Source organism: Bos mutus, chromosome 10 (genome assembly GCF_027580195.1).
Source record: "Bos mutus isolate GX-2022 chromosome 10, NWIPB_WYAK_1.1, whole genome shotgun sequence".
NCBI lineage: Eukaryota > Metazoa > Chordata > Mammalia > Artiodactyla > Bovidae > Bos > Bos mutus.
The window spans coordinates 6,404,848-6,432,740 of NC_091626.1; the positions used below are offsets into that span (position 1 = coordinate 6,404,848).

At 36.3% G+C, this 27,893-nt stretch overlaps 1 protein-coding gene across 3 annotated transcripts in view; it reads right to left on the reverse strand.

Annotated features, from left to right (window-relative positions):
• The window catches only part of CERT1 (ceramide transporter 1), a 131,425-nt gene that overhangs the window by 62,548 nt on the left and 40,984 nt on the right, over nt 1-27,893 (reverse strand). For all 3 annotated transcript variants that reach the window (XM_005890090.3, XM_070377230.1, XM_005890091.2), the window contains 3 exons: nt 27,132-27,248; nt 5,823-5,930; nt 5,306-5,444 (listed from right to left, as the gene is read on the reverse strand). In XM_005890090.3, the coding sequence (XP_005890152.2) occupies nt 5,306-5,444; nt 5,823-5,930; nt 27,132-27,248 (364 nt within the window). The remainder of the gene's footprint in view (nt 1-5,305; nt 5,445-5,822; nt 5,931-27,131; nt 27,249-27,893) is intronic.

Sequence of the window (27,893 nt, forward strand, 5' to 3'; positions counted from 1 at the left end):
CAAAGCACGGACTTTTATGCTGCAGGAATAAACCAATTTATTTCTCATTGGCAAAAATGTGTTAATTGTAATGATTCTTATTTTGATTAATAAAGATGTGTTTGAGTCTAGTCGTGCTGCAGTCCATGGGGCTGCAGAGAGTCAGACACGACCTGGCAACTGAACAACAATAATGATTTAAAATTCATGGTCTGAAATCACAATTACGTTTATAGCAACCTAATATTATCTTTTGCTGAACTCCTTTTCTACAAGAGAAATCTTCACATTAAACTAATGTCTTACTTCTTGTCTATATCATCTTACGTCAGGAGCAATTTGGGTCTACAAGGAACATTTCATCTATTTTAACTCTCTCTCTAATGGAAGCAAAGCCTATTCCTATTTCTTATTCCCTCCCTGACTAAATGGAAAATAGCTTTATTCAGTATTACCATTTTCTAATTACTGGGCTCTTTCTTTTTTTTATTACCTGAAAATTCGTACTTATTTATAATAATTTTCAAACCACAAGCTGCCATTATCTATTTATATTAACACCTACTATTTTATCAGCAGCTAACTGCTATCAGTATCCAACTAACATTTTTCTTTTCCACGCCCATCATTATTCCTACAGACTTCAAAATCCATACTGTAGCTTCTGCAAATACTTTAGTTTCAAGATTAATCAAATTTCCAGATTCTGTGGATCTCTGGCTTCTCATCAATAATTTGCAAATAAGGTCAATTCTATGAAACAGTGGCTCAGAGGGTAAAGCATCTGCCTGCAATGCGGGAGACCCGGGTTCGATTCCTGGGTCAGGAAGATCCCCTGAAGAAGGAAATGGCAAGCCACTCCAGTACTCTTGCTTGGAAAATCCCATGGACGGAGAAGCCTGGTAGGCTACAGTCTATGGGGTCGCAAAAGTCGGACATGACTGAGTGACTTCACTTTGACTTTAAGAAATTAACTACCACAAAGCTGCTCTGACTTTAAGTCATTAGTCATCCTCAGACAAGATCCTGACCTTGGCTCAATACTACTATGATTAACTGGTCTTCAATACCAAAATTTTTGCACTTCTTTCATCTCCTCAGCATCTACCTTGGGTTACTAAAGATTTCCTTTCATCTCCCTAACCATTCAGTAGCCTAGTACTATCAAGCAGAAATTTTCAACCTTTTTTTTTTTTTTAAAGCAAATAATCAACATATAAAACTGATGAAAACAAAAGCTTCTCCAGGTAAAAACGTGGCCTTCCCCCTTCCCTTCCCAATCAAGGACTCCTTGTCCATACTGAAGCACCTTTAAGGGATGTCTGACATGGTTTGAAACACTGTCCTAATACAAATCTCCCATCCCTATCAGACCAGTCTCACCCTCACTAACACCCATTATCTATTATGCTAAATTCCATCTTTGGATCTTATACATTCCTGCTTTCATTATCCCTGCAATTATCCAAATTAACCATATTAATAACAGCAGCTATTATTGATTTTTTGCTACTAAGCACGGTGTTAACATACATATTCTAATTTAAATCTCACAATCGTGCTTGTGTAACAACATCCATGTTACAGAGGAAAGAGATATGCAGAAATTGATAAGTGATTTATTTCAAGTCATCAAACTAATAATGAATAGAAAAATAAGATCAGAACCTTTATTTTCTATATGAATATATATCTTGTTTTTGTGCGTGTGTTAAGTTGCTTCAGTCCTGTCTGACTCTGCAACCCTATGGACTGTAGCCCACCAAACTCCTCTTTTATGGGGTTCTCAAGTCAAGAATACTGGAGTAGGTTGCTATTTCCTCCTCCAAGGGATCTTCTTGACCCCAGGGATGGAACCCACCTCTCCTGCATTGGCAGGCAGGTTCTTTACCATTAGCGCCATCTGCTGCTGCTAAGTCGCTTCAGTCCTATCCAACTCTGTGTGACCCCATAGACAGCAGCCCACCAGGCTCCCCTGTCCCTGGGATTCTCCAGGCAAGAACACTAGAGTGGGTTGCCATTTCCTTCTCCAATGCATGAAAGTGAAAAGTGAAAGTGAAGTTCCTTAGACGTCTCCAACTCTTCACGACCCCATGGACTGCAGCCTACCAGGCTCCTCCGCCCGTGGGATTTTCCAGGCAAGAGTACTGGAGTGGGTTGCCATTGCTTTCTCCAGCACCATCTAGCTGGACCTAAATGGTTAATTAAATCTTACTGAAGAGTGTGTGTGTGTGTGTGTGGCCGGGGAGGGGGGGTTGGGGGGTAAGGGGGGGCAGCGGGCATTCAGTCTTACTAGCAATTATAATAAAATGTTTTAAATAAAAACACTGAACACTTAAAATGAGAGCTTGCTATTATCATTTCAGTGACACACAATGTCTTGGTAATTTAGTGAAAGTATTACTACACCTACAGAGATCCTTAGGTTGGCAATTATGATGTGTAGTTGAAGCAAGAAACTACGGCCCTTAATGTTCTTATTCCATGTTCTTATTTCAGCTTTACCCAGCACGTACTCTTAAAAATAAAATTTTGCAAAATAGCCATTTATAGGGAAATTAGTTGTTATGGCTGAATTGTGCCACAACTAAATTCATATGTTGACATCCTAACCTTCCTATATTCCAAACTATGACTGTATTTGGAGACATGGTCTTCACAGAGGTAATCAAGTTAAAATGAGGTCATGACAATGGGCCCAGTCAATATGTCAAGATGACCAGTGTCCTTATAGGAGAAGGAAGTCTGGACATGGACACTTACGAAGGACGATAATGTGAAGACATGTGGAGCAGATGCTCATCCACAAGGCAAGGAAAGAAGTCTAGAACAGATCCTTCCCTCATGACCCTCATGGTTTCAGAAGGAACCAAACTTGCCAAAACCATGATCTCACATTTTTAGCTTCCAGTCTGTGGAGAAATAAATTTCCGCTGTTTAAGGCACAGGTGACGGAGTACTTTGGTGACGGCAGCCTTAACAAACCAATGTTAGTCTGTCACTGTTGCACTTTGCAGGTGGCGCTAGTGGTACAGAATTCACCGGCAATGCAGGAGATGCAAGAGGTGTGGGGTTGATCCCTGGGTCAGGAAGATCCCCTGGAGAAGGAAATGGCAACCCACTCCAACAGTCTTGCCTAGGAAATCCCATGGACAGAGGAGCCTGGCAGCCACAGTCCATGGAATCACTAAGAATCAGACATGACAGAGCACACACACATCACTGTTGCTATATAGTCAAACACAAATAGTGTCTAAAGATATTTTTCAAATCTTCTACACAACTTGGTTGTGAATGCATGCCAATTTCTGCTCCTTCCACCATCACTTTCCTCCTTAAAATGCTATGTATTATTGACATGGAGACATGGACCATTTAAAAATTAAGAAGAATTCTACTCTGTATCTACCTTGTTTTAGTTTAAAGGACAGTTTGCTTGCTATCTGCAAGCAAATGAAAGCTGATATGTAAGGTCTACTTTGACAGAAAAATAAGTATACTTTTTTTTAATTAATGAGAAATAAAAGTTCAACCGTCTTTATTTTTTAGAGAGATAAACATTAAATATTAAAGAGCCAAAAACTTGAAGTGTATCAAATATAAAGAATTTCAAGTCTACTGTAGATAAAATTAAGTATTTTAAGAGGAATATGGGCTTCTGCTTCAGACAAAGATGGAACAACAAGGAGAGAATTTACCCTCTCGCATGAAATTAAAAAATCAGACAAAATATATGAAGCAATGGTTTTCAAGACACTGGCTATGAGGCAACAAAGGACAGTGATCCCTAAGGGCTGGGGAACGAATGATGTGAGCCCTGTGACTGGTCCAGTCTACTGCGGTAAGGGTTTCCAAGCTGCGGAGTAAGGAGGAACTCCGGAGGAGCTGGTACTCTCTGAGGTGAGAAAATGGAGCTGAAAATCCAGATAGACAAAGGTCACTAGAGTTCAGAAGGCTGAGTACTTGGGAGAAGAGAGCTGTACTGTACAGAGACAGAACTCTGGATAGGGGCAGAAGGTCCCACTGAGAGTCTTGTGTAGAGTACTGATAGCACATATAAGTTGAGGAACTACAGAGGTCATAGAAAGAACCATCTGAAAGGATTCCTGGGAAAAGGACCCAAAGCCTATGTGGAGCAGGCAAAGTGTCTGTCCCTACAACACAGACCTGGGACAATACATAGAGAACTGGCTAGAGAATGCTGAGCTGCTTTGCCTTAGTAGTGGGGAGAGATGGAAATACATTATTCTAGGTTTTTACACAATAAAAGAAGTGGTATATTACTTGAAGGTAGACTGTAATAACTTAAATGTGTATACTATAAACCCTGAAATAGCCACTGTAATAACAAATTTAACAAAAAGTCAACAAAGGAGATAAAAAATAGAATTATAAAAAATATTCAATCTAAAAGAAGGTAGAGAAAGGGAAAAAAGAACAGAGAATAGGAAAAGAATATGTAAGAAGGGATGGGCTCATGTTCTTCTACTCGCCATCTTGCAGGCAAGTTAACAGAAAGAATATAAACCCACATAACACATTTAATAATACCAAAAAACAAAACCATGTCAGGGAACCTAGTCATACTGAGAACGAACTTAGCACTATTTAGTAAAACTGTTATGAGTAGTTCATTTTTGCCTATATAGCAGATTAAGAGAAAAACTGAAGAACAGATACTACACCAGTAACATTCAGCAGTTAACAAATGAAAAGTATCTTTAGAATTCATATTACAGGTTAACTAAATATCATCTCTCTCTCTCTTTTACCTCTTAAAGGAAAAAATCTCCCTAGAAATTACTTATATATGTACATGTCATTCCATGATTATTCTATTCCATTACCCAGACTTCTTCCTCTATGAGAAAAAGGGCAGAGGAAAGGAAGGCAGAGGAAGAGAAAGAGAGGAAAGAGGGAGAGGAAGAAGAGGAAGAGGGAGGGAAAAAAGACTGACTGATTCCCGATGTGGAGGATTTAACATAAACATATGCTTGTCTCTTATGACTTGTCATAGGGTGCAATTTATTAGACATAATCATGTGAAATGCTCCATATTATCAAGATGATATTACATTTTTTAATAAAATAAAGAGTTCAAAAATCATTTTAAAATCTTCAATAATATCTGGTATGGGTGATCAGATTAATTAAGGTGCTATTAAAGTATACAAGTTACATGGACACTGAAATCTGTGACATTAGTGATGTGCAGCAAAAGTGACTATAATTACCTTCATCACTTAAAAGACATTACCCTTTAAGATCAAGAGGCTTTAAATCCATTCATTCTCCAAGTAAAAATAGTGGTAATAGCCTAATTAACCTTTATCCCTTTGAAATTCATCCTTGGAGACAGCATCAGCACAGGCATCAAAGAACTTCTGTAGAGTATCAACTTGTCTACACAGTATATCTCTAAAGGTTTCCATTTCAGCCAGTTTCTCACGTAAACTGTGGCCCTTCTGCAACAGAGAAAATGGGAGGATGGAATCCAAGTTAACAAAATTAAAATTTACTTAGTCCCATGGGATTTCATCATCTTTTAATTTAAGGTCTATATCTTACTACTGAGGGCTTGGGGTAAGAAGAGTTGTCAAGTTCAATGTAGTATTTCCAAGGAAAGACTTGAAACTAATTAATTGTTTGACAGTGATAAGCCTGAAGGAAATGAGAGAAATAAGCCTGACAACTTGCTAATATTTAATATTTTCAAATTAACATTGTGATGAAAAATTATGAAAAATTTTTTTTCAAAAAACTATTAAATAAGTTCTGCTCACAACATTCAGTACTAAACTCAATTTATGCTGCCTTAACTTAAAGCATTCATAATTACAAACCTTGAATGAGGAGGTGGATGTTGCAGAATAGCCACTTGCTCCGGATACCAATGACACCATGGAGCCATGTCGACGCAAGCTGGATTCAGATCCATATCCAGATTCAGTCTAAAAAGGAAAGTAAACTACATGAAAAAATTAAATAAAAAATACTTAATCATCACAAGAAAAAACTTTTTAACCATGTCAGGTGAGGAACATTAAGTAAACTTATTGTAATAAGCATTTCACAATATATACAAATATCAAATCTTTATGCTGTAAACTTTAAACTAATACAATGTTACATGATCAATTATAAAACTGGAAAAAATACTTGAGAAAACAAAAGTTTCCATATAAACTAATAAGGGTTATGGTAAAAAATTAAAAAATAAGGTTATTGGAACAATAATTAGAAATAAGAGTTCACTCAAGAAATATAGGTAATCCACTGGCATAAGCAATGTGTTTCAATTGCTAACTGCCATTAATTTAGAAATTTACTGAATACCAACTACACGCTGGGCTAGTGGGCTAACCGTTTATAATAGGAGAGCTACCTATAGTAGGTAAATTCATGGAGACAGAAAGTGGAGTCGTGGTTATCAGGGAGCTAGGAAGATAGGAGAATGAGGTGTTAGAATCTACTAGGTACAGAGCTGGATAAGATGAAGTTCTGGAGATAGATGTGATGATGGTTGAATAACAATGTGGATACATTTAATGTCACAGAACTGTACAGTTAAAAAGCTAAAATGACAGATCGTCATTCATATTTTACCATGGTAAAAAATTTTGGTGGAACAAGGACCAAAAGAAAAAGGAAACTTTGAGTACTGTTTCTTTATCAAATTACTTTAACAAATTACTTATCCTCACATAGCTCAAATACCTCTGTCTCAATGAAGCCTCTCCTATTATTTCAGGTAGTTTGTATTCTCAACATTCTTAACCTATTATGATTATGGCATCTACTACCCAATTTTAATAGTTACATTTCATTACTACTCCTGGACTACTGGACTTCGACCTTCTGTAAGACAGTTGCAATTTTTTCCATTTTTGGAGTGACCTTAACAGTTCATGACACAAAGAAAACCCCCAATTTTCCCAACCTATTTTGTCATCACACGATAGAAGGCTTTATTTAGACTCAGCACTGTGATCTAATTTTGAAGAACTGCTACTCTTTAGGGGTCCCCAACCCATGGCGCCACAGACTGGTACCAGTATCGTGGCCTGTTAGGAACTAGGCTGCAGAGCAGGAGGTGAGGCGGTTAAGTGGGTGAAACCTCATCTGTATTTACAGCTGCACCCCACTGCTGCAGTTGAATCATCCTGAAAGCATCCCCTGATCCCATCTGTGGAAAAATTACCTTCAATCAAACAGGCCCCTGGTGCCAAAAAGGTTGGGGACCCCTGCTTAGGAGTATCAATTTTGTATCTCATCCTCCCTAGGAAAATGCAGTACTTCCCTTGTGGCTCAAATGATAAAGAATCTGCCTGCAATGCAAGAGACCTGGGTTCGATCCCTGGGTCAGGAAGATCCCCTGGAGAAGGAAACAGCAACACACTCCAGTACTCTTTCACCTGGAGAATTCCCTGGACCGAGGAGCCTGGTGGGCTACACACAGTCCATGGGATCACAGAGAGTTGGACACGGCTGAGCTACTAATTTTCACTTTTCAAAAATATAGACAAAGGAATTGAACATTTGGAAAAAATAAGTTTCAAATACCTAAAACCTGTTCAAGTATTTAGGGTATCTGATTACTTTCTATAGATTTTAGAAGTACTGTGCATAATTTTAATCCTAGTCATAAACTTAAGAAGTAAAATAATACCTAATCATTTTTAGCATCCTATCTAGCATATGCTTCCCAAAGTCCAAGCTTCAGGTACATACTGGTTGTTAAAGATTCAAAATAAAATTGTCATACTGTAATAATGATTGTTCATAAAACATTCTAGCTATAAAAGGTACTGCAATATGTTCTTAACTGTGAATTTACCAAGAAATTACACACTTATGTTGTTCAGCTACTCAGTCGTGTCCGACTCTTTGCGACCCCATGGACTGCAGCACACCAGGCTACCCTGTCCTTCGCTATCTCCCAGAGTTTGCTTAAATTCATGTCCATTGAGTTGATGATGCCACTCAACCATCTCATCCTCTGTCACCCTCTTCTCCTCCTGCACTCCATAAAAGTTATGACTAGATGGAATCAAAGCTCTTCTCCAAGACTTGTATCACCCTATACCACTCCCTATCTCAAAGCAAAGCAATATTTTACTAATGAGGTAGAAATTACAAAGTAAGCATTTTGATGCCAGGGAAACTATTAATGAAAGGATTAAGTATATGCATTGTATATATGCTACCTCAAGAAAACTGATTATTAAAAAAAGACAAAGTTATAGTTCATGAGAAAAGCAGGCCAGGGGACAGTGGGGACACTAACTCTAAAGATAAATTTTGGTGAGAATACATTACAGTTTTCAAAACTCAAAGTGTCCAGTTAAGTTGATACATTTTATAAATTATACCTCAATAAAATAGCTAAAGAAAAAAAGGTAAGCTTGTTTCAGTATAACAGAATCCCAATAAAAGAGAATTCTAATTACAGAAATCATATAATTCATTAAAAAAATAAGACTTTTTCTTTTATCAAATAATGTCCTGGAACAAAGGCACTGACCTAGGTTTCTCGTGGCTCTAGTTTCTGTTTCCCATCTGAAAGGAATACTAACTTTCTGAGCACAGTGTTTCTACATTTTAACTGTTGTACTGTTTTGGTAAAGTTTTTCATAGATTTAAATATAGAAGACTGGAATTAAAAATAAGAAAAATCTATTGGACTAAATAGATTTAATGGACTATTAAATGTAATGGACTAAAAATATAAAGCACTTCAGAAGTCACTTATCTCAGATACTTGTATGTCATTCATTTCTAACCAGTAATTAATTCGAACTGTCCATTTAAATATAAAACTCATAATTTTTCAAAATTTTATTTTAAAACAATTTTAGATATTTATTTTAAAATATTTAGAACCAAACAATTTGAAATTCAAATCCAAATGAATCTACCCTCCCCATTTACATGCTTTATATCAATGAGTCCTAAACAGAGTAAGTCAAAACTTTAAGATCTTGAAACAAAATACAAACACTACAAAGCTTTACTAAACATTTTTTGACTCTAAAAGATACTTCTTATATTCTTGTCTGTTTCTTCAGGTTCCACTATTTCAAAACAGTAATATCTCCTTACAACAAAGGCATGACAGAACAAAAGACTCTAATATAGCAATAATGTTGCTGTACATTTTAAGTAATGGATAGTAAATGAATGTTGAGTCTGAGCATTTAGAATAACCGTGTTTCTATTTCTAACAAAGTTTCACTTAAATAAATTGTATTATAAATTATATATATCATTCTAAGGGAAAAAATATAGTATACTCATGAATATCAATTTCATTCTATTCAGTTTAAATAATGGGGGTTCATTTGTCATTCTATGTCAGTAACTGCACTGGGACAACTTTAAAAATAATCTAAGTGCTTAACAAACATATACATGTACATACAAATGAATCACCCCTGTTTAAAAACCAGTCATTCTGGAAATGCCTATCATTCTGGCAACAATGCATCAAAGATTCCTAGGTACTATTATAACATTGAGAGTGATTTTATGATACAGCCGCAAAATGGAGCTATCTAAAATCATTTTGGGGAGTTGCAGAATATAAATTTTAAAATGGTCTTACTACTTTAAAGGACTAGCTACAAACTGTAGAATTAAGCTTGACTGCCTTTCCTATTCACATGACATGGCTTCATTTGGTACTGGATTTCTCTCAAAACTCTATCAAAGATATCAATATTTTTCTTTTATTTTTAATAATTAAAAATTTTATTATTTATTTATTTAGTTGGCTACGCTGAGTTTTATTTGTGGCATGGAGGATCTTTTTCTTTTTTGGTTGCGGCAGGCAAACTCTTCGCTGCATGTGACATCTAGCTCCCTGACCAGGGATGGATCGACGCTGGGCCCCCTGCACTGGGAGCACGATGTCTTAGTCACTGGATCACCAGGGACGTCCCCCAGGGATATCAATATTTTAAAAACATTTTGTCACAGGGGCTAAAAATTATTCTAAAAGATATAAAACTATTCTGAAAAGTTGCAATGTTGTTGACATCTATTTGGGCTTTCTAAGATGTTCACCTTAAAGGCAACAATACTCACCCTGAATTTATCATCTGTGTTTTGAAGGTGGGGTGAGGAAAATGGGAAGAAATTTCTTTATGGTCACAATGGATATACACTGTTAAATGTTCTTAAAAATTGTGACATGCTTTCAAAATTTCATTGGTACAATTTTAGGGATAATACATTAAAGGTACATAGCTTTTTTTCTTAATCCCGCTTTTCCACAGGAAAAAAAGTGGAACTTACTTACAACCTGTAATTACCAAAATAGTATTTTTTAAAACATCGATTTCCATCTAAAATTAATAATGTGGAATTCAAATGCAGTCACTATAGGAATATTTCCCCCCTTTAACATATATATGCTTTAAGATTCCCTCACACAAATTGCTTTACCAAAAAAAACCCATGATGGGATAGCTGTTTTGTAAGCAGTATTCATCAATGTGTTTTATATAAACATAAAATGCCATTTTGGTTCAATGACATACTTACTGAACATGTCCTATATAGTACAAGGTGGGGTTCTTTTAAATATTACAGTAATGAGACCACACCTTTATTATAATACTCCTCCTCATTTTAGGGGGAGGAAAAAGCATAATCTTTTGACCACCAGAGGGGGTCAGTAGCACTCTGGTGCTTTCCAAGCAGTATACTTGGAAAGTTGATACAAAGGTTACTATTGGTCAAAGTACGACAGTAACCTTCATACTAAATCCCTTACTTTTACCTTCTGTATCTTGATTTTTTGAGAACACTGAAGATCACAATAAATTAAATCATATAGTTCAAAGTTACAAGTTTTAAAAAGGACCAGAAATGCCTAAGAACTAATTTGAAAAGAGAACTCTAGGGACTTCCCTGGTGGTCCACTGGTTAAGATATGCAGGGAGCCCAGGTTCAATCCCTGGTTGGGGAACTAAGATATCCCACACGCCACACCACATGCCACATGTCACATGAGTTTGGCTCATTCACACAGGAGATAAACATCTATTCTCATTTTGCACAGTCTCATTTTTCATCAGCCCATCTACACTCTGAAAACAGTGGTATAAGATACAAGAAAAAAGCTGATTTATTTTTTCATAGCACTTGCCTTCTGAAGAGCTTATTCCTTGTCCTAATAATATTCTCCAGGAAGAAGCAACCAAAGAAACTGAGAAAGAAATGAACTTCCTCATGGTGTCAAGAATTCTCTGTTTAGTGGCACAGGTCTACCCCTGACATTGTCCCTTTCCATTTTAATTATGGGAAAAGAGAAAAGAGAAGTAAGACTAAATGTTAACATAAGAACAAAGGAGTATTTTCCAGAAACTGAAACTCTAAAACTCTTAATAAAACCAAATGCGCCTGCCGTGTTGCCAGTATCCACACATCTACTTTCAATATCATTTTAAAGCAAACCACATGAGAAGCAAGACACCATAGCCAAGAGAACGATGTAATCAACAGGATTATGGCTTAAGTATCATAGTAAGTTGCAATGGCAATAATTTTGCTTATGATTCTAAGTAAACAAATTATTAATATTTGCTGTAATAAAATTTGGTACAATTTCACTTATATTAAAAATCTGTTTAGCCTTTCAAATATGTATGGTTCCCCCTTCAGAAGCACTAGCCTCTGAAGTGCAAAGAACACAGGAACAGGGAGGACACAAGCTTGAGTGTCACTGTCACCACTAGACAGCCAGACCAGTCAGTCATTACTTTCTTGGGCTTATTTTTCTTATCTTTAAAACGATATGGCTAGTCTAGAACTACAATTCTCTATATCAAGCTGAAAACACCAAAACTTAGGCTAAAAATGCATATATCCAGTGGAGGCCCAAATGTTCAACCAGCTGGAAAGATAAAACATAACACAATTTATTCAGAAAATGACACTAACAATGTATCAGATGAGGAAGGGTTGAACTTACAATGATTTCCAGAAAATTGCATTATCTCATATATCAAAGAAAATTTAAAATATATTTTGAAAAATTGTATTAAAGAAGATTTCATCCATTTCTGACTGCCTAGAACCCAGCAGCAATATGGCTAAATGAATAGAATATATTTGCTTACTCTCAAGATATTTTTCTCAAACCACAACTGAAAAACCACTATCTCAACCGATGAGTGGATAAAGAAGTTGTGGTACGTATATACAATGGAATATTACTCAACCATAAAAAGGAACACATTTGAGTCAGTTCTAATGAGGTGAATGAACCTAGAGCCTATTATACAGAATGAAGTAAGCCAGAAAGAGAAAAATAATATTGTATACTAAGACAAGTATACGGAATCTAGAAAAATGGTACTGAAGAATTTATTTTCAGGCAGCAATTGAGAAAGAGACATAGAGAACAGACTTATGGACATGGGGAGAGGATGAGATGTATGGAGAGAGTAATATGGAAACTTACATTACCATATGTAAAATAGATAGCCAACAGGAATTTGCTGTATGTCTCAGGAAACTCAAAGAGGGGCTCTGCAACAACCTAGAGGGGTGGGATGGGGTGGGATATGGGAGGGAGGTTCAAAAGGGAGGGGACATATGTATACCCATGGTGCTCATTCATGTTGAGGTTTGACAGAAAACAACACAATTCTGTAAAGCAATTATCCTTCAGTTAAAGAATAAAAAAAAAAATTATCAAATAAAATACCTCATTTGAAGGTCATTTATGGAACTCGGTTATTCATTTTTCATTTTCTTCTAATAAGCATGAGATAGGCCTTCATTTATAGAAGTATCTAAGTAAGTAGTATTGTAGTGAGATAAGGCTGGAAGGGTTAACTACAGCCTTACTGCACATCTTATTTAAGTATTAAAAGAAGGCTAGAGGGGTAAAAGAAAATTAAGACACTGTCTACCACAATCCAAAGAACTACCACAGTGCCCAAATACAATATGATACTACAGAAGTAGAGTACACCAACAGCAGTGCCCACTCTCCTTGATTTCAGACATTCCTCTCTTATACTTATAATAATACATATCTTGTTTAATCTGTAGGGGAAATTAGACTTTTCAGAAAGCTACCAAGTATATCCTCTGCACCAAAAGCTTTCTTTAATGGGAATTTTAAAACATTTATTAATTAACTGATTTTTGGTTGCACTAGGTCTTCGTTGCTGTGCACAGGCCTTTTCAAGTCACAGAGCGTAGGGGCCACTCTTCATTGCAGCGCACGGGCGTTTCTTGTTGTGGAAAACAGGCTCTGGGGCACATGGGCTTCAGGAGTTGCAGCAGGAAGGCTCAGTAGTTATGGTGCACAGGCTTAGCTGCTTTGTGGCACGTGGAGTCTTCCTGGACCAGGGATCAAACCCGTGTCCCCTGCAACTGGCCAGGTCGATTCCAACCCACTGCGCCACCAGTGAAGTCCACCAAAAGCTTTTTAAGTACCCAATCTGTGTCACAAAAGATGATTCCAAATAAACTAATTTTGACACTCTGAAATTCAGTCATTATCTGTTTTTCAAATTCTTCCCCTTGTAGGGAGTCTAGAAGCCCAGCTGTTTTTTCTTAATTACATTAAAATGGAGATAAGAAATAACAGATAAACCAAACGAGGCTGTATAAAGGCAAGTTGTTTAACAATATTTCCACTCTAGCTTTAGAAAACAAGTACTAAAGAATAAGAGAGATCTTTCTTGTTTTGCCTTGAGAGGAAGGCTGATGAAAGAGTTGAGCAATTTTACATGGATATTTTATATATAAATCCCACAAAGCCAAGCTGGATAAATTATAACACCAATACCAATAGTAAAAGCTAATACTTAGGATACTTTGTGCCAGGGCTGATGCTAGAGCTTTAAGTGAATTATCTCATTTAATCCTTTTAAAAGCCTAAGTAAAATGGGTACTAATATTAACCCATTTTGTAGGTGATTTTATGTGATGAGTTGCACAACTGGTAAGGGAGCCAGGATTTAATTCCAAATTCAAGAGCCCATGATGTTAATCATTACTGTACTGCCTCAACATCCAGAGATTCTGCTTCTACTTCTTTTAAATCTGTCCATTTCACTCTTTTCCCACTGCCATTTCCCACTGCTGTTTTCCAGCTGTGGTCACCTAGTGTCTCATTTGGATAAATCCTCCAGATTTCTAACTACTTTTAGTCTAGTTCCTCTTGAAATCTTTTCTAGTGTAGCCAGGGTGGTACTTTAAAAACAGACATCTGATACTCCACTTTCTGTTTTAAATCCTATTTGGCTCATACTTCTCCTTGGATCAAGTTCACACACTGCTTGTAAGTCCCTGTTAGAGGCAGAAGTACAATTAAACTAAACTACTGTCAGCCTCCCTATTCATTTATTATCTATTATTTAAAATGTGTTTACTCAGTAAAGCTATAATAAAGTCTTTTGTTCTAGCCTGTTTTTTGTAGGGAAATACCTGTTTTGAAACAGTGGAACTTGAAGAAGTAGACAAGGCTATAAGAAGTGTGCTTTATAGTGAAGAAATCTTTAACAATACTTTCTAATATTTATATTACATCATAAGTGCTTAGTAAGTATTAGCTACCATTGCTTCTTCACCTTTGCACAAAGTCAGGATATTCCTTTATATCTCTACTTGAGAAACACTTTTACAGAGGAAAATAAGTTTAAAAGTAGCTAGCAGCAGATGTAACAAAATACCAGCACTGCTCATTAACTATTTTATGATTTGCTGAAGAAAAGGGGGCCAACGTATATTTGCTTTTAGAAGGAAGTTTCATAGGTATAAAGTAAAAAGGTCATAATTTCATTCTTTTTATCTAACTACAAAGAGATGAGAGTGGCAAAATAATTAACGCTACTTTTTGAGACTCCTTTAAATGTCCCAATAAGAGAAAAAACAGGGTTAATATGTCTAAGTAGTATTTTCTGCTGCTGCTGCTAAGTCATTCCAGTAGTGTCCAACTCCGTGCAACCCCAGAGACGGCAGCCCACCAGGCTCCCCTGTCCCTGGGATTCTCCAGGCAAGAACACTGGAGTGGGTTGCCATTTCCTTCTCCAATGCATGAAAGTGAAAAGTGAAAGTGAAGTCGCTCAGTCGTGTCCGACTCTTAGCGACCCCATGGACTGCAGCCTCCCAGGCTCCTCCATCCATGGGATTTTCCAGGCAAGAGTACTGCAGCGGGCTGCCATTGCCTTCTCCAAGTAGTATTTGCAGGACTGTTGAAATGTTAAGATGGTATTTGGCCAGGGGACCTGAACTATTAATTCTTTCCTGCAAGGATCCTGAAAGAAATACATGCACATAAAACAACAGTCAGCAAATGAACATTCTTAATTACTCTGGGGCTTTGATCGCAAACCAAACTTTTCTAAAAAGGACATGCATTCTTTTCTCAGGGAGTAAGGGAGGAACGAAATCTATTTCAAACACAAAAAGATCCTTGTAACTTACTGTTGAGTGAAGGAAAAGCTACAAAGTAGTATGGAATCTAAGGTGTACATGCAAAGAAATTATCTGGAAGAAATCTTTACCAAAGATGAAGAGTGGTCATTTCTCTGTGGCCAGAATTTTCAATTTCTTTTATATAGTTTTCAGTATTGGCTGTATTGTTTGAATTATTTACAGTAATCATGTATCGCCTCTACAAAAATAAAAACAAAAAATGCAGTCATAGAACACATGTTTAATCTATCTCACTTAGAAAAGGTTAAAAATTAATGAAGCTGGTAGAGACGCAGAGCAGAGAAAGGAAGATCTACACATTTTGTAGGCAGAATGAACGCCAGTCTGGGAAATAACCTGACAACATACAACAAAAGTGCTAATATCCTAAGTAGAGCAGTCCTACTTCTGAGAATCCTTTATGAGGACACAAATTGCAGAAAAATACTTCATGTAGAAGGGAGTAAAAACTAAATGCAAAAAATAATTGAAACCATCTAAAGGCCTAAGAATAAGCAAATGAGTACCAAAATTAAAATATAATGAAATATTAATGAAGTTGTGTTATAAGGAGAAAATGATGTTAGAGTTAAAAAATCAACAACAGGATATAAACTTCATTATTTCCATAAAGTTACAGGGGCAAAATGTACAGAGAATAAGAAGGAAATATACCAAAATGAAGAACTGTCTTGGTTATAAGACTGATGGTAATTTTGTAACTTTTTCCTTTTAATTAATAAAAGTTACTTTTAAAAAACCCAGGGCAAGGGGAGCCAATGAAATCTGATCAATACAACTATTTGCAGGAATGGTTTTAAAAGACTTAAGAATTTTTAGATCTAACTGTATGGTGAAGATTCTTTTTTTAAGGAGATTGATGATTTATTTCTTAGTATTCAACTATGCACCCATGAGAAAAAAGCTGGAACTAACTACAAAGCGGGGTGTATTACAAAAAATTGAGGTTTGGTTCTTGGAATAATGTTACCACGCACTAATCAATGTTCTCATAATCTGTTCAATCTCACTTTTATGCAAAATGGGAATAATACCTACACTGAAAGACTTCCCACAGGATTAAATGATAACACTGGCTAGTTACAGTCTATCCTTCTACAGGTCAAGGCAGGTGCTACTGAAGAGAACAACGGGCTAAGAAATAAACACTGATACATACATATTCCTGCCAATGATCATGACTTGTCTGTCAAGAACATGAACTTGATATATGACTGAAAAATGACAGAATTTTTTTTTTGAGGATAACATTTTAACTTAAAGTTCATCTACTTTGCTACCTATTCTTATGATTCTTAACACAATGCTGTCTTTCATACCTCAATACCACACAAGCCCAGAGTATCTATCACACAATTAAGACAATGGAAGCAAAACTGTTTTTCAGGTATTTGGTAAAAAGGCATGTTTGATGAAAACGAATAGTTTTATGTACCTTGATTTTTTAAGAAACATTTTCTTCCAGCGAATGTTCGATACACTCAGCAAGTAAAATGAGAAAATAATTTCCACTGCTGTCAATATGCATAAGCCATGCCACCCACCACTACATTTCCATATCAGATAGAACAAAAGCAGAATCACATCTGTCCGGGTGACTGTCAGAAATCTTCCCTCCTGATTAAATAAAAATTCAAATACAATACTGAACACTGTTTAAAAAAAACAAAAACAAACAAGGACTTTAATACTACAAAGCTTCATTTATCTTTAATATTTTCTAAAACTAGCAATATGGAACCTTTATTCAACTCCAGATTAACTGTCCTTTTCCCCCCTCATCTTTTTTATCTAAAGAAACATTTTGCAAGCAATTTACAGACTTAAAAAGATACAAGGAATCAGCTAAAAATCTAGTAATATTTACCTGAATTGTTAGTAGCAAATATGTGGTAAGCATTACAACAACATGCAAGTTTGGTAAACTGTATACATCTTCAAGAAAACTAGAGATACTAAGGGAACATTTCATGCAAAGACGAGCACAACAAAGGACAGAAATGGTATGGACCTAATAGAAGGAGAAGATATTAAGAACAGGTGGCAAGACTACACAGAAGAACTATACAAAAAGGATCTTCATGACCCAGATAACCACGATGGTGTGATCATTCACCTAGAGCCAGACATCCTGGAATGTGAAGTCAAGTGGGCCTTAGGAAGCATCACTAAGAAGAGAGTTGAAATTCCAGTTGAGCTATTTCAAATCTTCAAAGATGATGCTGTGAAAATGCTATACTCAACATGCCAGCAAATTTGGAAAACTCAGCAGTGGGCACAGGACAGGAAAAGGTCAGTTTTCATTCCAATCCCAAAGAAAGGCAATGCCAAAGAATGTTCAAACTACCACACAACTGCACTCAACTCACGCACTAGCAAAGTAATGCTCAAAATTCTCCAAGCAGGCTTCAAAAGTACATGAACTGTGAACTTCTAGATGTTGAAGCTGATTTAGAAAATGCAGAGGAACCAGAACAGAGATCAAACTGCGAACATCCGGTGGATCAGCAAAAAAGCAAGAGATTTCCAGAAAAACTACTTCTCCTTTACTGACTATGCCAAAGCCTTTGACTGTGTGGATCACAACACACTGTGGAAAATTCTTCAAGAGATGGGAATACCTGACCTCTGACCTGCCTCCTGAGAAATCTGTATGCAGATCAAGAAGCGACAGTTAGAACTGGACATGGAACAACAGACTGGTTCCAAATGGGGAAAGGAGTACGTCAAGGCTGTATATTGTCACCCTGCTTACTTAACTTCGATGCAGAGGACATCATGTGAAACGCTAAGCTGGATGAAGCACAAGCTGGAATCAAGATTGCTGGGAGAAATATCAATAACCTCAGATATGCAAGTGACACCACCCTTATGGCAGAAAGTGAAGAAGAACTAAAGGGCCTCTTGATGAAAGTCAAAGAGAGAGGACAATGAAAAAGCTGGCTTAAAACTCAATATTCAGAAAACTAAGATTATGGCATCCAGTCCCATCACTTCATGGGAAATAGATGGGGAAAAAATGGAAACAGTGACAGATTTTATTTTGGGGGGCTCCAAAATCACTGCAGATGGTGACCGCAGCCATGAAATTAAAAGATGCTTTGTCCTTGGAAGAAAAGCTATGACCAACCTCGACAGCATGCTAAAAAGCAAAGACTTTACTTTGCTAACAAAGATCCATCTAGTCAAAGCTATGGTTTTTCCAGTAGCCATGTATGGATGTGAGTTGGTCTATAAAGAAAGCTGAGAGCCGAAGAATTGATGCTTTTGAACTGTGGTGTTGGAGAAGACTCTGGAGTGTCCCTCGGACTGCAAGGAGATCAAACCTGCCAATCCTAAAGGAAATCAGTCCTGAATATTCATTGGAATGACTGATGCTGAAGCTGAAACTCCATTATTTTGGCCCCCTGATGAGAAGAACCAACTCATTGGAGAAGACCCTGATGCTGGGAAAGACTGAAGGCGGGAGAAGGGGACAACAGAGGATGAGATGTTTGGATGGCATCACCAACATGATGGACATGAATTTGAGTCAACTCTGGGAGTGTTGGTGATGGACAGAGAACCCTGGCGCGCTGCAGTCCATGGGGTCACGAAAAGTCAGACATAACTGAACAAGTGAACTGAACTGATGACATCAATACTTGTAAGACCTTTTCAAATTTTCAATATTCACCTGATCATGACAACCCACTCCAGTCTTCTTGCCTGGGAAATCCCATGGACAGAGGAGCTCGTCGAGCTATAACAGTTCATGGGGTCACAAAGAGTCAGACACGACTTAAGTGACTAATCCACTGTGCTCAGCTTTAGAAGACAGTACAAAATTGTTTTACCAATGGATATCTGTTGCACATCATCCTCATCAACATTTGGTATTAAATCTTTTATTTTTTAAGCTACTCAGGCATATGGTGGTATCACTGTGCTCCCTGACATCTAATGGCATTAACTGTTGACTACCTTTTCATATGCTCATTATCCATTTGGATATGCTCTTTATGAAGTACCAGATCAAGTCTCTTGGCCTTTTTTTTTTTTTTTCATTTGCACTGTGTAAACTTTTCTCATTAATTTGTAAGACCCTCCCTGTCTTTATGACATAAAATGTTGTCAAGTTATTTCTCCTCAACTGGCCACATGGTTAATAAGATTAGCTACCTAAATATCTTCTTGGTTCACTGTTCTTGTAAAATCCTGATTCCTCCTTTAATAACTGGTAAAAGATAAACACCTTCCTAGATAGAAGAACCTGGCTGAAATATACAAATCAATGACATTTATTCCCTCTTTTTAGATTATAAACTTCATTAAATATTTAGGCAACATTTGGAAGCACAAAGTGCAGATGAATTCAGGTGAATTCTGCTTTTGACTGCAACAAAATTGCAGGCAACAGAAACTAAAAAAGTTATTTTAAAAGCCTTTGACACAAGTATTTTTATTCTAAAACACTAAGACTATTAAAGAGAGTTAGTATCTTGTTTTCTTCCTTGATTTCACTAACCTTAAAAATCATGATAGTTAGACATTATCTATATTTAAGTGTTAAAACATTTTACTAACCATTATGGATTATTGCCTTTTCATACTGTCCATGGGAAAAGGCAATAATCCATAATGGAGGAGAAGGGGACGACAGAGGATGAGATGGTTAGATGGCATCACCGACTTAATGGACATGAGTTTGAACAAGCTTTGGGAGCTGGTGATGGACAGAGAGGCCTGGCGTGCTGCAGTCCATGGGGTTGCAAAGAGTCGGACACAACTGAGTGATGGAACTGAACTGATGGATTATTGCAAGCAATCAAGCGAGTAACTACCACTTTTAGAATCAACCAAATTCCTCATTTTAAGGAGAGAAACATCCAGAGACTTAATAAATGCTGGTTAATAAAGTTCAGTTGTTATATCACCTACTTGGGTTTTTCTACAACTTATCTGAGAAAATGGCAAAGCCCTGACTACTCCAGCAGCTAGTACTGGGTCTGCACTTCCCTCAACAATTAAAGGGCTTCCCAAGTGGTACTAGTGGTAATAAAGAACCTGCCTGCCAATGCAGAAGACAAAAGAGACACAGGTTCGATCCCTGGGTTGGGACGATCTCCTGGAGAAGGAAATGGCACCCCACTCCTGTATTCTTGCTTGGAAAATCCCATGGACAGAGGAACCTGGTGGGCTGTAGTCCATGAAATTGCAGAGTTGGACACAACTGAAGCGACTGAGCACGATTAGAACTCTTTAATATACAGGAAAAGTAAAATTTGATTCCATCTTCTTCATCACTGTGGTGTGATGCAAATAAGGTAAAAGAAAAACTGGTTCTAATCCACTGAGCCCATAAATTACTTATATAAAGTATACACTAAAAACTAGTTGTTGTGAAAGTTTTATTTGCATTCTTAAACCTTCATCAATTTAATCAGATTCAAAATGGAAAGCTAAGTTTACATGATAATCATTTATAAAGCAAACAAGTATAGAATGAGCCTCTAGTACCTGTTCAGAAATTTCTCCAATATTATAGTTGGTTAAAAAAGGCAGAGGACTTCCCTGGCAGTCCAGTGAAAGACTCTGAGCTTCCATTACCGTGGGCATAGGCTCAATCCCTGGTTGAGGCACTAAGATCCCGCAGCAAATAGAAATGGGATGACTTTATATGACTTTGATGTTTAAAAACTGCTAGAAAGAAAACAGGTATATTCTGCCACCTAACTAAAAATATTTTTCTAATAAATTTATGTCAAATTTAAGATAAAAGCAATTAAGATGTCAAGTAAGCAGAAACTGCTTCTTTTAGAAGTAGAGAAAAAGCACTAAGATCAAACTGACCCTGACATACCATAGGAAAAAGAAAACTCATTATGGCAGAAAGCAATACCATTTTTAAAAGATCTTTAAAGTGAGTCTTGGGCATCATTTAGGTTTGCTCAACCATGAGAATCTTCTGGTGGGGAAACTTTTTTCATAACCCATTTCAAGTAAAATATATCAATTCCTTAAAAAAAAAATTGCACTTAATTTCCTCAGACAGAAATCCTTTAACTTCTCAGGCCAAGAATACACCTTTCTTCTGAAAGTAATCAAACGGAGCTTTACAGATGAATTAGTGAGCCTTCACAAAGGAAAAAGGCACAAACACCAAACTGTAAAACAGCTGCCTGTAGACGCTCACCACAGAAAATCAACGTCTGTCAAAATTATCTGCATTCTTCCTCCCTAAATTGTATACTTTCCTATGACTGCTTAGGTCTTAGATAATTTACAAAATATAGGGAATATGGGTGGTCCATGACCACCAAAATTTCAGCATCTACTAAGGTTGCTCCCTTATGGAAATAAAGCAATGTCATGATTACTACAAACTTACCAGAGCAAAAAAACTTAACTTTATCAACGTGATTCTTACATCTGCTAGTACAGGGAGAGCATTCCTGCTAGTTTTCTTGTTTGGATGCGGTGGTGATGTAGGGGAGTCTGTTTCTTTCATGGTAGGAAGAAATCCTGTTTATTCAAAATCACATGCACTGCAACTGTAGAAGATTCTAGGAGTAATCCTATGATTCTTTTAAATCATAGAGTCAACAGATGGCTTATCATAATTCCTTTATTAACTGATTACACAGAAAATGCTCACAGAAGCCTTTAGATAATACTAGATACATCTTTACTAAAAATAATATTAACTTATCCAAATAAAAAATAACCAACCTGCCATCACATTTGTAGTTTTTAGTTTTAAAATAATTTTCAAAAACAATTCATTAGACCTCAAAGACAGCATGGCAGATGGCTAAGAGATTAAAAAAACAAGCAAGCCCCGTCTTTAAAGATTTATTTAGTGTTGTTTCAATTCCTAAGGGGAAATGCAAAGTATGAATGGATTCCACATATATAAAGGCAGCACATTATTTTAAATAAAATTACTGGTTTTGTATACATATGCCTCTTTCTATATTTTATATTAAAATAGAATCCCTGAATTTAAGAAAGACCTCAGAAATACCTTCTTTCCACAGGGACTACTTGAGGGACTACTTGTTTAATGTTATTTCTAATATATTGCAAAAATTTAAATCATGAAATCATATTAACTTTTCTTGTACTGAGCAAGTTATTATGGAATGAATACCAAGGAGGACAAAACAACAGAGTTAGACAAAGAACGGAGAAGGCGATGGCACCCCACTCCAGTACTCTTGCCTGGAAAATCCCATGGATGGAGAAGCCTGGTAGGCTGCAGTCCATGGGGTCATGAAGAGTCGGACACGACTGAGCGACTTCCCTTTCACTTTTCACTTTCATGCATTGGAGAAGGAAATGACAACCCATTCCAGTGTTCTTGCCTGGAGAATCCCAGGAACAGGGGAGCCTGGTGGGCTGCCATCTCTGGGGTCGCACAGAGTCGAACACAACTGAAGCAACTTAGCAGCAGCAGCAGTAGCAGACAAAGAACACAGAACCCTAGTGTATTTTTGTCAGTAATCATTCTAACACTAAATGTAAAGATTAAAGAGAAAAAACAACTCCTTAAATTACAAATTTCCCCCCTAAAATGTTTACAATACTGTAAATTATTTCAACTGGAAAACATATGTGTCTAACGCCTTGCCGATTCCTACAAAAAAATTGTGTCCCTGAGCCTTTAAGAAGTTTATGGTTCAAAACAAACACCAGAGATATGAAGGACATATAAAAAATGAGAACACTGTGATTTAAGAAGCTCAAGATTTCAGTCAACAAAATACATCTGCCATGAACACTTATACGATGGCAGAAGTGTTTGCTGGACAGAAGTTCTGGTTCCCAGGTCATACAGACCTGGGTCTGAATGCTGGCCCTTCACTGGCAGTTTAACCTTGGACAAGTTACTTAACCTCTCTCTGTCTCAATTTCCTAATGTGTAAAAACAGGACAGTAATGTTAATCTCACAAGGTTGTGAGAGCAAAATGTGAAAAAGCATATGAAGTGTTTATTACTCTATCTGGCACACTGTAATCCTCAGAAATGTTTGCTATCATCAACATCACCTCTACCATATTATTCTTGTTGAAGAGGTTCTGTAAAATAGAATTCCAGATATGTATGTAAGTATCTATGTATGGATGTATGTGTGAAATTGATTGATATATAAAGGTTATCATAATGAGAATAACAGCTTCCTGGAAAGAAAAGAACGGAAACCTCCAATTTCCCCAGCCAAACCTATCAGGGAAGCCCTAACAAAGGCCTAACAGCAAGAAAAGGCAATGGAGTGGCAGGGCCATCTGACGACATCAGAAGAGAAAAAGACAGGTCCACTGTTCCAAGTGTACTGTCCAGCCATCGTAAGGACAGGTGGTGCCATGGAAGTAACTCTGAATTGAACTGAGTGAACTGGAATGATAGGAACTCAGGTCATCTCTGAAGTACTTGCTTTATCATGATCTGGTTATTCCGCTTGCTTGTTTGTCTTTTGTGGGGTTTTTTTTTTTTTTTTTTTTGGGGGGAAGTAAACAATGCATTATGTCATCTTTCCTTCTTTAGGTAATTTACCAAGGTCACACAGTTGTTATATAATAGTGTTAGGATTTAATCCCATATATGTCAGACCCCAGTCTCCAGTGCTTAAACACTACAATGTAACACTGTTATGGCAATCCATAGGCAGAAAGATGAGTTCATATTTATCCTGTGTATATATATATGGTATGTATATGGTAGCAGAACTCAGACAACACACACTAACCTGCAGGAAGTGAACCTGTAGGAACTATTTTCAAGCATTCCGCCAACGGTAACCAATAGCACAATCAACATAAAATTGAATCCTAAGAGTCTATTTACGAAAACACAGTATAGTCTCTGGCAAGTCACTTAAGTTTAATCTAAACCTCAGTTACCGTGTCTGTGAAATAGTATTTCCCTCATCTCTCACGGCAGTAGCTAGAAAATAAAGTACATGAAGTATAATAATGCAATGATTAGTACCTGGTGAACCTCAAAATAAACAATACCTCCTATCCTCATCAAGATACCTTAACAATTTGATTTGATTCTGAATATCAATCTAAGAATGCTTGCTTAAATAGTAAAATTACCAAGTTTAGGTTCCACATTAATATTTTTTAGTGATTTTGAAGCATGAATCCGAAAACATCTCACTATCTTCCTGCTCCTGGTCTATGGGAAGAAAAAAAAAAGAGAGGAAACTTTTCTGGTTATGTTTGATGATAGCTTTTGAATTTTCTCCTTCCCATGTCGGTTTAATAACTCAATTTATTTTTAGAATTCAAATTCAGTTTAAATCTTCACTGATATGTTAATTGGTACATATCATTTTACATTAAAATTTAACAAATATTAATAAGAATAACAATGATTTTTCCTTCCTTGTTTATGAATAAACTATATTTAGAAATAAGAAAAGAAAGTTTATATACTGTATCTAGAACCTTGCTGCTGAATCTAAGAAATTAAATTTACCAAAACTCTGTTACCCAGAGTAAGTCACCATGTTCTGATGGAGACTTAAAGATCCTATCTATCCATTATTCAAAGGTGCAAAGAAATCAATGATATAGAAGAAATATATGCTTTATGCATCATTCTTCATACAAAGAGAAGAAACAAAATGACAACCTGCAAAGATTCCTGAACCAGCTTCACTATGAAGAATGAACAAAATCAAATATGCTTATTTAAAACAGAAAAAAACTAGTGCTGTAATCTAAATCAACTAAGCCAACAAACATCATCTCAGTTAAAAATACCAAAATTAGTTTTAATAATGCCTTTAATCATTATTAAGAGGGCTGGCCCTGACAACTACACAAAACAGACCACTCTCTTTAAATGCACATTTAGCAACTCTCATTGAATGTAGAACTCTTTATCCATAAAAAACATGGTATAATTTCAGTCAATTTGTGACTTCAAAACTGTTTCTTTTCCCACTATGTCATAAATGGGAAAAAACATCAGCCATTCTGGTAAGTAACCTTACATATATTATTTCATGTCTTCCTTTAAACACATTAAGAAGAGATGACAGCAAGGTCACATACGTCATGCATGGCAGACTCTGCAGTGTCAGAATTCAGGTTAGCCCCGTTCCAAAGTACTGAGATTTTAGAATTCTAGCTTGTCTCACTTTTATTTATTTGCTTTAATTTTTACTTAACTATAGTTGGTTTATAATACTGTGTCAGTTCAGGTATACGGCTTCACATCCTTCTCCATTATAGGCTATTACAAATTACTGAATATAGATCCCTGTACTACACAATAAATCCCTGTTGTTTATCATATATATAGTGGTGTGTGGTTAATCCCATACTCCTAATTTGTCCTTCCCCCTTCTGTTTCCCCTTTAGGAGTCACAAGTTGTTTCCTGCACCTATGAATCTGAGTCTGTGTTTTGTATTACTAAATAAGTTCATTTGTATCTTCTTCTTAGATTTCACATATAAGTGATATCACACAATACTTGTCTTCCTCTATCTGACTTTCTTCACTTAGTGTGATAATCTCTAGGTCCATCCATGTTGCTGGAAATGGCAGTATTTCATTCTTTTTTGGCTGAGTAATATTCCATTGTTTACATGTACCACATCTTCTTTATCCATTCATCTATTGATAGACATTTAGTTTGTTGCTTCCATGTCTACTGGGTCATCTTTTCTTTAAATAATACAAAACTGTTTACCATTTTTACACCATTTCCTGAGGTAATAATATCAAGGTAACTAAGATTCACAAAATGCTTTAAAGTAATATAATTCTGAAGTTAAAAAAAGGACAAAAGGAAAGCATGAAAGCCAGATTTCCTTAGGCTGGGAAAATTTATAATGAAGAAATAAACCTAATGCACGATCAATATCAAGAAGAAAGTGCCTGCAGTACCCCAGGCCTGACCAGTTTTTCTTGTTGTGTGTATGTGTGTACATGTTTTGTGTCTGTTAAATAACCAAAACAGGTGTTTCAGCTACAACTCTGTGAAACCCAAATGAACAAGTACAGACAAGTATATGAACAAATTCAGTTTTCTTAAGTCACAATCAGGAATGGCATGGTGAATCTGTAACTTTCCCTATTCCTTGTTTTACCACGAAATACTGAATTAGCTAATAATAGAGATTTTAAAAAATATATTTCTTTAGTCTATATACCAATTATTCATACAGAAGTCAAAAACTAGCTTTAAATATCAAGACTATGACTTATACACGTATTTAAGAAAGACTTTTTCAAAGTTTATTAAAAACTTTATATTTACCAAAATTTAACAATTTACAAATGATTATACTAAGGATTTACCCAAATGGTTACAAATGACAATAAAAATTAACACTGAAGCTTTCAACATTAGGATTTTACAATCTGATGTTATTCCAAGAATTCTTTTACCCAGATGATATAAAAGGCATTCATTATGAAGCAAACTCTAAATAAAAAACAAATTTATATACAAGGGCATATTTTGCTTTAATCATCAATTTAAAATATTTATCATGGCAATCCCTTAGTATAATTCAAATGTTAGAAACAAAATCATTTCAAAAATTTACACCTGTATTGCTTTATTTTACAACCCAAAACATTATGTTCAACTATTCAGTACACATGTATAGATCAAGATTCTTTTAGAGGTGTTTACCATGAGTCTCTTGCCTAAGTCTCTTTAGATAGGTAAACACTAGAGACCCACCTTGTGCTGTTCAATGGCATCTATCCACTGCTGTCTGTGATCTGGATCTTGAGCACGAAGATACCAAACACTATCATTTACACTAATATCAAATCGGCATTCATCAAAATCATGAGGCTGTGGAAGAAAAAGGGAGAAAAGGAAAAGCAAAGGTAATTATATTCTTAGAAGTGTTATACTCCACAGAAAAAACATGAACATACCCATTCTGCCCGGTGAGAGACTCTTGTTATTCTTTTTGTACTCAAATAACTTTTTGAAGATATTTCAGATAAAGAGCACAGCAAGGGTATAATTACCAAAAACCATGCTCATTCACTATTTCTACAAATGAACTGACACATGAACTACAGACATGTTTTTAAAAAAGAGGTAAAATATTTTCCATCAAATGCTTTGAATCAGTGTAAAGTAGTGGGAAAACATCTATTTCTGCTTTATTGACTATGTCAAAGCCTTTGACTATGTGGATCACAATAAACTGTGGAAAATTCTGAAAGAGATGGGAATACCAGACCACCTGACCTGCCTCTTGAGAAACCTATATGCAGGTCAAGAAGCAACATTTAGAACTGGACATTGAACAACAGACTAGTTCCAAATAGGAAAAGGAGTATGTCTAGGCTGTATATTGTCACCCTGCTTATTTAACTTATATGCAGAGTATGTCATGAGAATTGCTGGGCTGGAAGAAGCACAAGCTGGAATCAAGACTGCCAGGAGAAATATCAATAACCTCAGATATGCAGATGACATTATGGC